The sequence below is a fragment of the Tympanuchus pallidicinctus genome, unplaced genomic scaffold, assembly GCF_026119805.1.
Source record: "Tympanuchus pallidicinctus isolate F22 unplaced genomic scaffold, pur_lepc_1.0 scaffold3, whole genome shotgun sequence".
Lineage (NCBI taxonomy): Eukaryota > Metazoa > Chordata > Aves > Galliformes > Phasianidae > Tympanuchus > Tympanuchus pallidicinctus.
Window position 1 is genome coordinate 17968151 of NW_026294747.1, and position 17283 is coordinate 17985433.

Below are 17283 nucleotides of genomic sequence, written 5' to 3' on the forward strand. Positions count from 1 at the left end.
CAAGTAAATTCTATTCAGTACTGATATGACAAATTACCTGTTTGAAACCTTCTCTTTAATTTGTAAGGCCTTCTGAAAAGAGAATGCTGCTTGAATCTGTGGTACAGCAGTGCCTGAGATTGTGTACCCCGTGAAAGGGGGAAAAATTGCTTTTGAACTTCACTGTGGCTTTTGTTGATGGAGTCTTCCTTAAGGCTCTACATGCTAAGGGACCTTTTGATATTTTTCATCTAAAATTTTCAATTTCAATTTACAGAACAGTCATAAGTTCATCCAGTTTTTCATCAAAGTTAACTCATTCTGTTGGATGCTATTAATAAAGAGCACTCAGTTGAAATAAAACACTTGAAATATGTCTCAGTGTTCCCATAAAGTCTTCCAACAGGCTCTCGGTATAGATAGTTGTTCTTCAATATATATATATTACCCAAATGTTCAACTTTTATTATGCTTGTTACTTTTTCTTCATGGGCAAGGAGCAGAGATATCTTGGGACAGCTCACACAACTGGGTTGCTGCAATGGATGATTATTTCCTCTTGAGGAAAGATAGGCTGACAAGGTGGTGGAGTTGCTCTTTATGTAAGACAGCAACTAGAACTTGGAGGGGAATGGTGATCAGGTGGAGAACTTGTGGGTAGGAATTAAGGGGCAGGCTAACATAGGTGATACTGATGTGTGTACTACAGGCTGCCTGATCAGGAGGAGGAAACGGATGAGGCCTTTTACAAACGTCTGGTAGTAGCCTCACCATCCCTGGCAATGGCTCCCATGGGGGACTTCAGCCATACTGGTATTTTGTTGCAGATGGCCAGGCACATGAGGTCCAGGTGGTTCCTGCAATGTTTTGATAAATTTTGACACAGGTGGTGGGAGGGGTGTGCTACTTGAGCTTGGTTTTGCTAACAAGGAAAGGCTGGTCAGTGTTGTGGTGGTTGGGGGAAGCTTAGGATGCAAGATGGTGGAGTTCCTGATTTTTTGTGGAAGAAACAAAGCAGTAAATAGAACTGCTGCCCTGAACTTCAAGAGAGCCATCTTTGACTTTTTCAAAGATGTACTTGGAGGTATCCCATGGACTAGAGTGTTAGAAGGTAAGAGGGCCCAGGAGGACTGGTTGGCACTTTAATACCACTTATTTCATGTTCAAAATCAGTGCATCCTTTAGAGTAAGAAATACAGGGAAATACAGAAATACAGGCTAGAGGCCTGCTGGATGAGCAAGGAACTCATGGATAAAATGAAAGGAAAGAAAAAAGTCCATGAAATGTGGAAAAAGGGCTGCCCACCTGGGGAGATGATAGCAACTTTCTCAGAGCTTGTAGGGATGCAACAAATGTCAACATGTTCTTGGAATTAAACCTTGCAAAGCAAGTAGAAGATAACAAGTTCAGGGTTTTTTTTGTTTGTTTGTTTGTTCATTTGTTGAACTTGAATGCAGGAAATTCTGTATTAACGTGTAGAAGAACTTCCAACCCCTATGATTCTGTAAACTGCATGCCTCATGCATGTTGAAATGTAACCTTTGCAAAATAGTGGTTAAACACATCTATTGATCATGAGTTGGAAAGGGCGTTATCACACAGCACTCCTGGAGGTTTTAATAAAATGTTTAACACAAACAACTGTTTCTTAACTTCAGTGGCATGGCCAGATAAAGGCAGTCTGAACAAATGATTGTAGTTAATAAATTATACTGCAAATTGTACTAGTTTAGAGTAGAGGTTAGGCTAAAACTTGAACAGCATCAAGTCAAAAACTAAGTTCTGGGTCACAAGAAAGACCAAGGAAACATCTTGTGTAGTGGTAGAATGGACTAGATAGTTAACAGTTGCAGCTATATTTTATTTTAGCTCTCTGTTGTTGCGCTTAAGACTGAACAGTGCTCTGTGCTAAAAGTTAACAATGACAGGTGTTTCAAAGTAAAACCTGCCTTTTTTTTTTTTAAAGGCTCTAAGTGGGGTTTTAGCAGGTAGGCAGCGCTGAGCAAACAATAATGCTATTTGTACAAGTAACCCAGGTGATAAATCTATTTATGACTACGCATTGTGAAAGCTAAGACAGTTTGTGTGACATGACACAATCTTATTTGTATTGTGACTTTGTCTTCTGCTCAAGTAAAATTAAATATTTGTTTTCTAGGTTATTGCAGTGCAGTTTTTTTTTTCTTTTTTTTTTTTTTTTTTTCTGTATTAAGAATTACTCGATTTCTTCGTAGTTTTTTTAGATGCTCATTGGTAACAATGGATTGAAAAATGAGTTTGACAGTTTTAAAACCTAGAGCTTCTCCAGGGCCTTTTCCCTTTGTTGCTAGATGGGGGAGTGCTAACGCTTAAGAAAAGGAAAACAAAGTAGCAGACTCTAGTATTGCAGAAGATAGTAGCTGAAGTGAGCTACAGCAAGAGATGACTGTGTGTGGAATTGCTACATCTTCTCTGGGAAAAGGGTGAGCTAGATTTGGGTCAGATAGTTATTGCTTCATGCGTGTTACAAAAAGTAAGTCCGGAATTCCTTTATTGAACTGACTAGATAAATTTCTGGTGAAATTCACTCATGAGGACTGTCTGCTAATCTTGGTGTGGGTATCTATGACTTAGCATACATAAAATCAATCTTGCTGATTTGCAAAGTAATTTTATACATCTGCTCGTCTTAGAGACAATGGCTGTGTACTGTTCTTTTGAAGAGCTGATGCATGGGCTGACAGGCATGCAAGCCACTGCTTCCCACAGAATTATATCTAAGCAAGAGATTTCTCTTTTGAGATGCCACAGAAGGAAATGGTTGCTGTGGATTGATTCCACACTTTGCCTTTGAGAGTTTGAGTACCCTCTGCATTGGAGCTCCATTACTTCTTTTTAACTGTTTCATTGTTATCTGCAATTTAAAAGTTAATTGGGTGAGTGAATGTGAAGAAATATCTACTTTCTTACTAAATATGGGCATCAGTTTGTGATACTAAGAAAATGTTTTATTGACTGTAAGCAATGAAGTTGTATACTAGAGGTGAACTTCCACCCATTTATCTGTTTTCCATTTGCTATGTTTCAAAGTTAAGCAACAGGCTGTATGAGTAGTTAATACTAATTTTGAGACCTTAATCTAGAAGCTTGCGTGGGGAAAAAAGCATTTTCAAAGATGCATGTACCTTGACTGGGCCTTCTTGCAAAATGTATTTTTAGGTGTGTTAAGAGCTGCTTTTTAACATTACAGATAGGAATTCCAGACAACGAATGTTTAATCACGAAAAAATGTGCTCACTGTGTTACAACAGGCCTTTAAAGCCCACTTTGCTTGGGTGCTAAGAGGAGGGGAAAAAAGTGACGTTGATTTTTTTTTTTTCCACTGATCAGAATCACAACTGTAGGGTTGGAAGGGACCACTGGAGATCACCTGATCTGACCCCCTGCTAAAGCACATTCCCCAGAACAAGTGAAACAAAAAAGTGTTCAGGTAAATTTTGAATATTTCCAGGGGAGGAGGCTCCACCGTTTTGGAAAGAAATGTAGTGTTCTCATTGTTTTCCTGTAATAAATATCTTAAATGGTTCTTAATGCTAAACAATTTTACCCTTGAACCCTTCTTTTTGTCCCCCTTTTTTTTGTCTTCTAATTATTCAGTCCTCGTTCTGATTCTGGGATGGCTTGTGGTCTTCATTTCACTCCTTCTGTCTAAGGGAGGGAGAAGAGGAAGAAGACAGATATCTGATTTTTTTTATGTGATATGTGAACAGGAACTGAAGGATCCCATCTTGGATGTGCATGCATACATGCACCATATAATCACAGAAATCTAATACAAATAAGGAAAACTCATAATAAAGCCTTAAAACTAGAGGTTTTAAAGGCATTCACACATTAACCTCAAGTCAAACCATTCTGCACTTGGGGTTTTTCTTGCTGAGGGGTTTGAAGCTTCAAAACAATATTGCAGAAGTGGATGTTCTAATCTCTTGTTGACACTGGGTTATGACATGATATGCAATCCATAGTAAAGCTTGGCCTTTTTTCATAGGTAGTATTTTAAAATTCAGTTGGAACTGAGGCTTGAGCTCGTAGTCAAGCTGAGATGACCCAGAGTATGATGTACAGAGCTGGATTTGAGCACTTGATCCAGCTGACATTAACGATGTAACCAGCGATTTGCGATTGCAAATGAAACTAAAGCAAGTTTGCCAAATCAGTGGTTTGACTCAGTAGCAGCTAGATTCTCAATTAAATATTGGATCTCCAGTATCAAAGAGAAATGCTTTTGTAATCTGTGCTCAACCATCATCTCCCAGGTAACTCTTAAAGGTACTAGCAAAGTCTGTGTTATATTCCCTTCCTCTTTTGTCCCCTTAGTAACGTACCATTCTTCTTTTCTTATGAAAACTTTTCACATGAGGAACTCCTCTTGCTTAAGATGATTTCATTTGTGGGGATGAATCTAATAGATCGAAGGTGATTCCTGAAAATGCCCTGTGTGCAAAGGACTGCCTCTTTCCATAGCCTGAAAGCTAATCGAGACTGAACAATGAGACACTAGTTAAAAGTAGCAGGAGAAGTAGCATGATGTTAAATTCACTGGCAGTGGTATTTTTTATAGCCTGGATTGCCGTATAGGGCTGATGTGATTTAGTAGTATGATAAAAGCTTGAACTATGTCATGGTGAAGTTCCACTCAAAGTTGAACTTCAACTCTAGTACAGTTGGTAGTCTCACTTCATTGCATTCTGAGAGTAAACAGGCCTTCAGGAGCTGTGCTGAAGCTTATTTGCAGGTGATTTTATGTTACTTTTTTATTTTTATTTATTTATTTTGTTTACATCCTGCTTACTAGAGCAGAATAACACTATTTTTTTTCTCTCCTAGAAATTACAGCCTGACCTGTTTTGTTACATGATGGTAGTTTACCTTGAAAGGAAACATTAGATGCAGGTTACTTCAAACTTTTCTTCAGAGGAATTTGGGCACAGTATCTTAATAATTTATTGAAAACCTTGAAACATTTACCTCAATCTTAGTTCAAATACTGCAAAACTGTAATAAAACAAGTCAGAAGCAAAACTGCAAGCCCTGTTTGATAGTATATGATAAAAAAAACATTCAGAATAGATTTGCTGTGGCTGTTAACATCAGTGCTTATTCTTACTTTATTCCTCTCAGTTGCTACCATTTTTAACCTGATTGACTTTTTCCCTTACTGAGAATTCTGTTGGGTTTTTTTGAATTTTTTTTTTCCAATATCTTTTTCATGCAATAAGCCTTTGTCTCACCATGAGATTATTGTTTCAGCATTGACAGAAGTTAGTATGTTTGTCTACATGTGAATGGCTTATGAATAATGAATTATTTCTTATCTGTTCTCTCCACTTAGATCTCAAGAACCTGTTTGACCTTTTGCAAATATTTTGTAAGGATTACCGAATAATGTGATGGAAGGTAGTGTTCACAAACTAAGTTGCAACACTCCCAAACAGGCTGAAAATATAAAATGCCTTAAGGCAGCTTTCTCTGGCTCACTGCTAGGGGTGGAAGGTGTGCAAGTTTTCAGCATGAAGTCCATCTGTCTTTCAGCTGCAGATTCAGATAGGGTAATGGCCATCCAGAATGGCCACTGAAAATGTGCTGACAAGAGGATAGCTGAGCTCTTGTGGAAGCTGGCATATCACTGTGTGTTCAGATGGCACTGACGTGTGAGACTGTATGGGAGTCTCTAGGAGATGAGTCTCCTGGTGGTCAGAACCCAATCACAGATCTTCCACTTCCCCTAGCTTGCTTTATTCAGTCTATTGTAATTACTTCACCCTCCTAGATCGTATCCAGACTTTTTTGTTGTTCCTCCTCACCAGCATTAAATAGCTCTCTGAAACATTTCGTTTCTTCACCCCGATGTTGTCTTTACATAATAGATCAAAGGACATGAAGCACGGTAATTGGCTGCCTGACCAAACACCTTTTGTTTGACTGCTTTAGTGAAAGTCAGCCCAGATGTGGCAATGACTAACCCCCTGTCTGGGCAGAGGTCTGTACGACCTGTTCCCTGCAGGCTCTGCTGAAGTAGCAGGTGCTGGGCTCTGGCAAGTAAGCTGGCCAAACCTGTGCTGCTTTCAATTACGCAACCATTAGTCTGACTAAAGCTGTAACCTTTGACTAAAGTCTAATATATTTTGTCTCTCTTGCATTTTTTCCCTGTGATTTTTTCAGTTAAATAAGGTGGTAAGCCCAGTTAAATAAGTTGGTTGCCTGAGATGCGGTAAAAATCCAAATTGGCACATCTTAGGAAATTAAGAAACCACACAGCAGCATACCTCTACCTAATTGCTCTCACACTGTATACAGCTTTTTGGACAATGTTCCAAACGTTGTGGAAGAAAGTCGGCAAAGAGAAATTTATAGCCATTTTGCGTGCTTTACTTATTACTTGTTATTGTGCAGACAAAGGTACTTTGGGCACTGAGATCTTCTTGAGGCCTAAAACAAATTACAAGCTTTTTTTTTTTTTTTTCTTTTTTTTCTCCCCACTGGTTCTTCGTCTGATGGGTGTGTATGTATAAGTTTATAAAGAATGCAGGGTAAGGGATAGTTTCAGCACATATGGAAGTACAGCTGTACTCTTTACTCTGGCTAAGATTTGTCTGTACTCTCACAGCTACAGCTTTTCGCTTCAAAGTAAGCGTTCAAGTACTGAAGTTTTCTATTACTTACCATTCAACATTACAACACAAGACACTGAATATGCTTATTTCATTAATTTCTAGCTGTTGAGCTGAGGTGCCATTTATAAAGAATGTTTGATACCAACACTGGCATTTCTTAAAACAATATTTTTCAGAGAAAATTTTTAGGAAGAAGAAATTCTAAGTATAAATTTTCAATGTCATTTATAATAGAAATTGTCCTGGACTCCCCATTTCAAGATATATGACTAAAAAAAAAAAAAATAAATTAGACTGATTGGAATAAAGGCCATATTTTACACTGCCCATTGACTATATTGTGCTTCCATCATTTTCCAGACATTTAGAAAAGGCAATCTTGTGCTAGTGCTAATTTTATCTCCACTCTGTTTTTTTCATGTGCCATAACTTCGTTACATAAGAGTCATTTTTCATGTTTTTCTGTTGAGTTGCATAACTGTAATTTGTATCTGTTTTATTGTTTGGCCCATGCAGTGATTATCTTGCGTGCAAAATCTCACCAAGCTATTAAATATTTTACTGAGGTAATAGAGGCAGCCTTTTTTCCAAACCTATGCTACCTATCATTTAAAAGTACTGATAAGATTGATAGAAGATAGCTGTGGAAGAGTTTGGCAGCTTCTCCTGTTTGTTCTGGCACTGTTCCATATTGCTAAGGCTTTCTTGCAGGGTTATCCAGCAGCCCTCCATAACAACGTTACTCCACCTACTGTTTTGTGCAAATGGTCTTCAACGAATGGAAACATTTGAAGCTCATTCTTTTTTATTGCACCTCCACTTACTGTAAATTGCACTGGGAATCCAATAATATCCAAGGTCAAAAGAAAAGGCAGTTCCTCAAAATCAGAAGTTATTTTAAATGAGTACTTCAAGTAATTTTAAAAGGCTATTAAAAGTAGTAACTTGCAGATGAATGCTAATGTTACTTTGTGCCTCAATGATGTGATTCTATGAGTACATGTTGGTCGATAGTGGAGAAAACCGACAACAATGTGAGTTCTCTGCCCCACTCCTTTTCTTCCACAGTTTTCAAGAATCATTTCTTTTACTCCCATGGTTCTGAAATAGCACTTTGTGCTGTTAACCTCTAACCACGATTGCACATTTTTCAGAGCAGAAGATAGTTTAATTAATAACAAATCTCTTATGTTCTGACTGATCGTACCAGGTTAAAGGTTTTTATTTAAAAAGTCAGTGCTGAGTGTTTCTTAGTTGGAAGTAATTCAGGCAATCATTGCACAAACAATGCAAAGTCCATTCATTATCTAATCAGAGGCTTTCTTGTATCTTTCCACCAGGTGAAATTTCCATGTATTAACCTCTTCTCCGTCATTGTTATAAGCAAGCAGTCTTAACTGCTGATATTCAGATGACTTTTTTTTTTTTTTTTCTCTCAAAGTCACTTTTTCAGAAGTTGCACTTTCATTTCAGGGTCTGAGGATGAAATCACAATGGATGAACAGTCACTAATTCATGAAAATACACTGGCTCCTCTCAACAGAGACTCACAGTATCTAAATTAGCCCCTTTCTCTGCTTTGCTTTCTGACTGGCAGAACCAAAGTCCAAGTCCTCTGATCTAGTTAAAGTTCACTTTGAGCTCTTTAAGCTGCCTTCACCTTGATGCTGAGACAACTCTATAGTTCACTTAAAACCTTGAATCTGCATCCTGCATTCCCTTATTCTCCATGTCAGTGCATGAGACCAAATGTCTGGCACTCAACCTTGTTTGTAGCCAAATTAAAAAGTAACTAGGATATGTGCAGGACAAAGAGAAGCTCTGTGTCATCACGAGTTCAATGATGGTCATTCCTGAGAGCAAACAGGACTTGTATAAACAACTGTGTAACTTTACACTTTTACTTGCCTTCTTGTTCTACTTCTCTCACCTGATTTTATTTGCAGTCCAAACTCTCAGTTTATTTCCAGAACTGTTCAAGAATCAAAGATTATTAAATGTTAACAGTAGAGGGACGTTTTTGTTCAGGTGATTAAAATAAAAAGGTAAACAGCAACATACATTCTTCTGATAGTCCTGGGATTTTTGAACATGCAAAATGCCGAGAAACTCCTTAGCCTTAAAAGTACCATTTTCCATCAGTGATATCGTTACAGTAAGTGACGGCAAGATACAAATCATTATGAATGCAGACCTGGTTGCTCGGTTTTCGTTTATTACAATTTACTGCACATAGCAAAATGGTAGGAGCGTGTGTGAAAGTGTTGCAAGTGATCAGGGTGCTGGAGCTCTGGCTGAGACCGCAGCAAACGCTGTTTTAGCTCAACTGTGGCCTCTGATGGAGAATTCTGGCATTGCAAATCAGTTGTCTCTTAAACAGCTGTTAAGAATTTGAAATGCAAAATTGCACTCCTAGGAACAAGTGATCGTTCTGGAATACAAGAGTAAATTAAATATAAAATAGATGTCTCCAACCTTTTAACATAAGGAATGCTCAGTACCACGCAACTCAAAAAATGATTATTCTACTTCGTTTCAGTTTTGCGTAGAAAAGAATTAATTTCTGATGCTGTGCTGTCTATCAAACATTGCCTTACTCGTACATCTCGTCCAGGAGCTGCACTTTTTGCTGCAGAATGTGACAGAGAAACACTTGGTGCCTTCCTCACCACCCCCCTCCCAATGGATGTGGATGGAAATAGCTTTCTTGTAGGTCTGAAATGCATTGAATGTCCTGGAGATCACTAAAGGAATGTGTAGGTGCTGCATGTTTGAAGGTAAAACGTTGGCAGTTCTGTACTGCTGTTCTTCTTTGTTCCTGCTTTCCTATGGATGGGAGAATAATCGGCTGGGTGAAGCCAAAAAGCCCACAAGGGCAATGAGAGCAGCAGCTATGATTGCTAGTGAGCACATTGCTGAGAAAAAATAAAGTACATCATCTTCCTTCTCTTTTCCATGCGAATGTCATCTTGATTTGCTAAAATCAACACATGGCTCTCAAAGACGTAAAGCCAAGTCTAAAATTTGTTCTTGGTCTGAAATTCTGGTCAGCTGGACCTGCATGAAGTTCATCACTACTTTCCTTTTTTGACCGACCATATAGCAGGCTTGGGACAGAACAACCAAGAATGTGTTTGGAGCTGATAAAGGAAATTTCTTCCTGTTCCCATGCTGCTTTGACTTAGCATTTCAGATGACAATTCTTCTCATATTTGCCTGGCAGCAGAACCTGTATGAACGCTCTTTGGAATAAATAGTGCTGAAGAAGCCTCCTTAGGGTGAATGAAAATCCTCCCTTACAGGATTTTCACTGGATAAACAGCCAACTTTGTTCTGAGGCTTTCCCCTTTAATGACTTTAATGTTTTGTTTAATTAATAAGAAGTAAGTATTTGGAAAATTGTCAGTATGAGAATGTCACTCCAACTTCAACATTCAGTCTGAATTAAATCTTGCTTAAAAATATTGATTCTGAGAAGTGACAGCACATACGGTAATATAATTAGCTTATGTCCTTGCTTACTAATAGTAGAGCAAAAGAAATAAATAATAATTATGAATAATAGTTTAATTAGACGTTTGATTTCCTTTCTTGTTTAATGAGAACTTGTGTATTGGAGAAAATGTGGTAAGAAATGTTCCACACAATCATTCCTACTTCTTCTGTAGCTCAGTTTGAAGATGATTTAACTGGATCTTATGATAAAAACTAAAGCATATTCTTCTTGCACTTTGTGCCTCCAGGACAAGGTTAAAACTTTCAAAGCACATTCTTCAAGATCAGACTGCTCAAACTTGCCATCTTCTGAACTTGTAAAGTGAACCTTCAAAGAAACTGCTGCTTAGAAATACAGTATTTTCCCAAGCTTGAAGCAGTAATATGCAATGCATATAGTTCAATTTGTGACAGAAACTAGCTGACTTACAATCAGGCTTCTGTTTTGTTAAGATTTGGCAGGATTTTAAGGAACAGAGTGTGAGAGCTAAGGCTCTTCCAAGTTGTACTGGTGACTGCCATGGTTCATAACAAAGTCCTTGGCCTCTGCATTTGTTCTGTGCTAGAAGTAGGTAGAGATGGGAATCATCATGCCTAAATAGAGGAACTGATTTTTTTTATTTATGTGATGTCTGGAGGCATAATCGGCCTGAAATCCTTGCTGCAATTAGTAAAACATATATCATTTACTGTTGAAATAGGCTAAGATGCTTTTCTGGCATGTGGAAGGGCTGACATCTGGGTTTGACTTTTGCTCGAAATCAGGTAGAATACAGGTTTAACCTAGATGTTGCTGGTGAATGACAAATTCTGTCATTTCATGCAGATAGTCAGGATTTCTCTTAAGAAGCTGTGATTCATCTTAAATGATGTTTTGCAAGGTGACCCCTTGTGACAAAGGTGGTGTGCAGAATTACATGCTTTCTGAAGATACAATGATCCTGTATAATATTTGTGCCTGCCTTAGAGGAAGCTCCCTTTTCACAGCTTAGAATGATACTAGGTAGGCATTAGGATGTAAAAGGCGGTGCATTTTTTGGCTGAGAGCCTTAGTAATGATACTAAGTTTAATTCTTTCTGAATAAAATGGCTTTCGCAATCTCTTTGGAGATTTGAAAAAAGGACGTTTGCATTGGCATCGTAAATGTCGATAGGTGAACAGTTTCCACGTGTAGCCATTTAGGATCTTGATTCTGTTGCCCGTTGATGCCTTCAGTGGCACAGGAAGGCAATGTATGAAAAATAATGTTGTATGTTTTTCTGCTCTGCTTTAGTTTTTAGAAATAGATGTGTTATCTGCCTTGGGAGAAGCGTATTAAATTGCCTGTTGTTTCTATACTGCATTCATGAGCATGAAGGAACAGCTGGGCAACCTTTTTTCCTGGCTGAAGTTGCCTGCAGACTCTGTTGGATCATCACAGTGCCATTAGAGTTACAACACTAACAATTTACAGTAGTTGACCCTTTTAAAAACTTTCAGATTTTTATCAGATTGTTTCTAAGCTATGCTTAAACAGGCCACTCCCTTCCAAAGAGTCTGCACCGTGTGCTCGGACTTGAGTTAACAATATCTGAAATAGCATTTTGTTCTTTGCTGTATCTGCGCTGCTTAGATTGGCTGCACAAGGGGGGAGGTTGAGTTGATGGATTAGATTTTGGGATTAGCATTATCCCATCTTCTGAATTTCCATTCTTATGGCAGAGCTAGAGTCAGTTATACGTTTTTGAGCTGACTGATCCTGCCTGACCTCTCCTCATGGTGATCCTCACCAAGGCCCCAGTGACTGCCCAGTCCCAGCTGTCCTTGTCCCCACAGCCAGCAGGGCTGGACCTCCCTGGGCCTGGTGCCAGAGAGATGCCTGGTGCTGCCCTGGTCCACATCTGGAAGTTGTGGGACAGGCCCAGGCTACAAGATCTGGCCTCCATGGAGTGGTTCTGGGAACTCTTGGAATGAGTTACGGCAACACGAGAGGAAGAAAGGCATACATCTTCGTTCATGTTGTTAACAAGTTGCAGTGGGCAGGAAAGTCTACAAATCTAAGAGGAAAATCTATTTTACAGTTCACATTTTAAGAACATCTCTACAGTAAATCTTCATCCCTGGATGTGTTTAAAAACCATTTGGATGTGGTGCAAAGGGACATGATTTAGCAGAGGGTTGTTACAGTTAGGGTAGTATGGGTGGTCATGGTTGGACTCGATGATCTTTAAAGTCTTTTTCCAACCTCAGCAATTCTATGACTCATAATTGGATTAGGGCCTAAAGGCTTGTTGATCTCTTTTGGACATGGCACAAGAGGGCCACCTGGCTGTGTTTTGCAGGTAGTGTGGTGGAATGTTGATAATTCCTGCTAGTTTTAAAGAGTTTGAAAGCTTGATTGATTGATTGATTGATTGATCTATCTATCTATTTAGAAGCCTAAACAGAACATTTGTACTATATTTTACTACCTAACTTACACAGGTGTCAGATACATTTGAAAATCTGCATCCCTCAGTTCTACATCTTGTCATAGTCTGAGAAGTGTTTCTATGTCAAGTTTAGTGCCTTGTTTTTGGTTGTGACCGATGATTTTTCCTTCAGCCAAGCTGTTTTCCCATATTATGAAACAGGCAGCTGCAATAAACGTTGAGCATTTTTTCACAGCATGCCCTTTATGCTGTGTTTATATCCCTAAGGAATTTATTTCCCAGAAAGATTATCTGTAGCTGTTATGCAGATAAAAACAAACACGTGGCTGAAAAATAGGAGAAAGAGGAGCCTTTCCAAACAAATACGCGTAATTTCTGGAAGAAACCTCATTGGTAGTCATCTCTAATGTGAATTTTGCAGGCTGTTGGTAGTGCTGGGGCCTGATCTAGGTTCTGAAGTCAGTAACCACCATCCTCCATTCCAGCTGCTGCCCATGTAATCCCATGTAGTGCACTGCCTGGAATGGGGGTTGCTGCAGCTGTTCTTGACCTGATAATCCCAATTCTTACAACAGACATTTGCCATGAGAGCTAATTCCTATTGCAAATAATACCATGGTTTTCTGAGTTGCAAGAAAAAGGCTTTAGGGTTAAGGAAGTCCTCAGTGACCTGGGATTATGTAGAGTAATGTGTGCAGAGTTGTCCATTGGAAAGCAAGTTTAGAAGCCCATTGAACTTCCCTGAATGCCACTTGCGGTAAGCCTAAAGTAGTTGATACATTTACAGTTGTAGCTTAAATTTATTACATTGAAGAAGCAAACCTTGTAAAACTACAGAATAGTCATGATGCTTCCAAAAGCCGCAACTGAATTCTCGCATACCGCCTTTCATTCTAACAAATTTGCTTATTGTAGGGTTGATCTATGGAGCAGCTGAGGGCACACACCACACGTTAATTTTACTGGTATATGTACAACACTGCTGTAAGCTGCTCTGAAGTGTTCAACTGATGTCTGCATAGATGTGGGCAAAAGCTCTTTAGAAACATCTCCACAAATATTCATTTACATTTCAAAACTAATCTACTTCAGCAAATTCTTGTACCCTATCCAGAACTGCTTCTTCCTAATGCAGAAGTAACTTGAATTCACCTTCATGGAAAAAAAGAAAATAATCAAATACATCAATTGTGTGTTGCTCTACATCTTTGCACAGATGGAATTAGTAGATAAAGGTAGTAATTACTTGATACATATATTTCAGAATTGAGATTGATTTTTTTTTGTTAACTATGTTGACTGGATATATTAAATCCAGGCACGTAGAGGAGAGTGGACTGCACGTTTTAGAGAACACATGGATTTCTGGCATATCTGAGAAATGCAGTGATTTAGAATAGAATGGATCAGAAGTGTGGTTTTTCTCATCAAATGGAAAAGAAGCTTTTCTACTTTCTTTAGAAATACTGTAACATAATTGGGAAATGTCTTTAAATATTCCCCTTTAAATGGCAGCAGAAAAGAGAGGAATTTCGTAATGGTCAGTGACATTATTGGCTGAGGCAGGGAGACAGGCAGGATTTAATTGTCACTTGAGCAGCAGATAAAGATATTCCTAAAGACTTCCTAGCAGACAGTGCTTGGCAGAAACGACTCCAAAATTCAAGTGCTTTTTTTGATGCTGTAGCCTGTTTCCTGTAGCAGACTCCAATGAATTCGTCCAGATGGGCTGAGGGGAGAAAGGGAGGGGAAAGCCTCTCTCTCAAGTGTCCACTGCAGCTGGACCATCCAGATTGTGGCGTGTTTTGTGCCAGGCATGTGTGGGAGCACTGAGCAGTTCATATCTTGTTCTCCTGCCATCCGTGGGCATTCTTCCCAAACTTGTACACCAGCCTTCTGTCTACTCGTTCCAAAATGCCTGTTTTATAATAGTATCTGCAGGGAAAATAAACAAAAAAAGTAGTAGAATTCAGATTACTGGAGTTCTTTACATAGACATCACAGCCAGAGAATAGAATGGGAGTCAGTGTACTCTTTCCAATCTTCCTTTCCATTAAATTGCTTTGTTGTGACTTAAAAGAGCTTTCAGCTTTCCCAGGTGCCTTGGATTATACCTTCCACTGTTTGAAAATTACAAGGAATACAAAGCTTTTTTGTTAGCTGTATTTTTAACTAAGATTACCACAATTCAGCAGAAACTGCCTATGTTTCTGCTGGAATAAAAAGCGTCATTTAGCAGATAGAGTCCAAGTTCTCAGCTGAGTTAATGTGATAGCTTTGTTGCAATCAGTAGAGTCGATTGCACCACTCTACCGCTCTACATCTAGCCCTATGATCCTATGTGACACAAAGGAGACTGAGTGCTCTCTCGTGGCCTGTAGAATAAACAGGAAGTACCAATTCCTGTCTGCCCATTGTAAGTTTTCAGGATAGTAATGAGATATGGATGTTGAGACAGAAGTCAAGTGAGGTGAGGGGCCCCTCCACCAATTAACTCACCGAAGTGCTCTGCTCAGTTTTTCATATGTCATTCTGTCATTTTTCTTCCTTTGTCCCCACATCTTTGCCAGAGCTTCTGATTTGACAACTCGAAAAATGCCTTTTCCCCTGTCCTCCCATTCCAGAATGCCACTGTTTTCTTCAGGAGAAAGGAGGAGGTCTCTTACAAATTCCCACAAATGTGAACTCTGAAGGTCTTGAACAGGAAGAAGACAGCTCTTCAGTAGATGTTTTCTTACTTAGGCAGAATTATATTTACGTTTGTCACCAGCTAGTTATTCTTGTTGTCTGTTTGCACTTATTTCAATTAGACTCTCCAAATGTTAGTGCCTTACCTCTCTACAAATGGAATTAAGGGGCAAATAAGAAGTGCTCCAGAAAATATCAGTTAAGGGCTTTTACAAATATTTATGGTGCTAGAATCTGGTTTCTACTCCAGGAATTTTACTGTAGAACACCTTTATTTATTTCATTCACTTATCATTGACAACTTTAACATATGGTTTAAATTGGTGCTTTTAAAAAAATTTTAATGTTCATCTCAAGTGTTTCAAGGGAAAAATTGTAACAAAGACTGGGCTGGCTAAAACTGAGATAACGAGTGCCAGTTTCCCAGCACTGGTAGACTGTTTCTTTTCCTGTTGTTTCACCTAGCTCAGAGATGTGTTTGCACACCAAATGTCCCACAAATAATGGGACTCTAGCTAAAAAACAAACAAAACAGAAAAGAAAAAAGAAAATGCAGGTGTAGCTATTGCCTTAACGTAAGATTAGAATCATAGGATCACCAAAGCTGGAAAAGACCTCCAAGATCATGCAGCCCAACCATCCACCAATATTTCCCACTAAATCATGTCCCTTTCCACAACATCTAAGCTTTTCTTGAACACCTTCTGGGACAACGACTGAACCACCTCCCTGGGCAGCCTGTGCCGCTGCCTGACCACTCTTTCAGAGAAGAAATTTTTCCTAATGTCCAATTTTACTTATTTGTAATTTTACTTATTTGTGGTATCGTTAAGGTTTCTTTTGATAACCGCATGGAGCCGAAGAGTTAGAACAACGTAGGTTGTGTAATCTTGAATTTTGAGTTTCAGATATATACTTACTTGTTCTACCATGACTGTGACATTCTTGGCTGCTGATGCCACCTGTCTTTATGCATGCTTTATCATGCACTGGGACTGAACTGCAGAATAACGTGAGAAGTGAAGAAGGAACTCCTGAATCTGGTGGCAACTTGGTCAAAAGGTCACCTATGCAAACACCATGCAACATTAAGTCAAAGAGGGTATGTGAGCTGCAACTTTATCTCTTTAATAAAACCCTAGCACAAAACTAAGTGCAAGTGAATAATTAACACAACTGTGGGGTTTGCAGAAGGGTGATTGGTGAAACCTCGTGAAAGCAATTAACAGTTAAACCTACAGATTCATTTCATGGGGTAAACAGTAGTGGGATAAAAGTGACAAAATAGGGGAACTTCTCTGAAATGTGTTTTCCATTGGGTGCAACTTAGTGTGTGTGATCATGTTTACTTACAGTCCTTGCTGGATAACTTTGTTTCTTCTAAGTCAGTAAAAAAGGATGTGCCTGTGAAGGTAAAACACAACCCAGTGTTCAATGCTTTTCTTCAGAAGACTAACTACTGAAACCAGTGAAATAATTTTTCAATTTCTCCACTGCTAAATTGATTTATTGTTTCCACTTCTTGATCTGTCTCGATCCTCCACTTTCCTTAGCCTTTGCATCACATCTACTCACGTATCTCTGTTTCTCTCTCCAAAGATCACTCACAGCTTCTTTTCACTCCGTTCTCATTCAGTCTCCTGAAAACTACTCCTGCATCCTTCCCCTACCTAACAATCACCTTTTCTGCTGGAAACCAGATGTGCACAGGCCTGAAACTCTGTGTTAGCAGGTTTGTGTCACCTTAGTAAAGGATCCATTACATTCCCAGCACATAAATGAATTCTTTGCCCATACCAAGCTGCATTCAGAGAACTTAATCCATGCTGAGCAGTCCAACACACAAAGTAAGTAAATGATAAACTTAGGCCTGCTTGTAAAGATGCAATTGGGTGCATTGCCTGCTATGTTGTGACAGTCTCGTTACAGGACTGTGTATATTGCCTTTCCTCACAGGCCTTGGGCAATGCAGGGGGTGGATGGGCATGGTCTGTTGTATTTAACTTACACTCAGCTGTTCAGTGTCAGCTCTCATAACCTCATCAAACAAAA

The 17283-nt window shown here is 39.0% G+C and overlaps 2 protein-coding genes across 4 annotated transcripts in view; one reads left to right on the plus strand and one right to left on the minus strand.

Moving 5' to 3' along the window:
* The first annotated feature begins 910 nt into the window (after positions 1-910).
* EHF (ETS homologous factor) overlaps positions 911-17283 on the plus strand; it is a 90764-nt gene continuing 74391 nt past the window's right edge. The window contains exon 1 of the mRNA XM_052695252.1: positions 911-1090. The gene's annotated coding sequence lies outside the window, so the exon portion shown is untranslated. The remainder of the gene's footprint in view (positions 1091-17283) is intronic.
* The window catches only part of ELF5 (E74 like ETS transcription factor 5), a 34274-nt gene continuing 29751 nt past the window's right edge, over positions 12761-17283 (minus strand). For all 3 annotated transcript variants that reach the window (XM_052695257.1, XM_052695258.1, XM_052695256.1), the window contains 4 exons: positions 16585-16635; positions 16152-16298; positions 15043-15238; positions 12761-14478 (listed from right to left, as the gene is read on the minus strand). In XM_052695257.1, the coding sequence (XP_052551217.1) occupies positions 14382-14478; positions 15043-15238; positions 16152-16298; positions 16585-16635 (491 nt within the window). In that variant the 3' untranslated portion in view covers positions 12761-14381. The remainder of the gene's footprint in view (positions 14479-15042; positions 15239-16151; positions 16299-16584; positions 16636-17283) is intronic.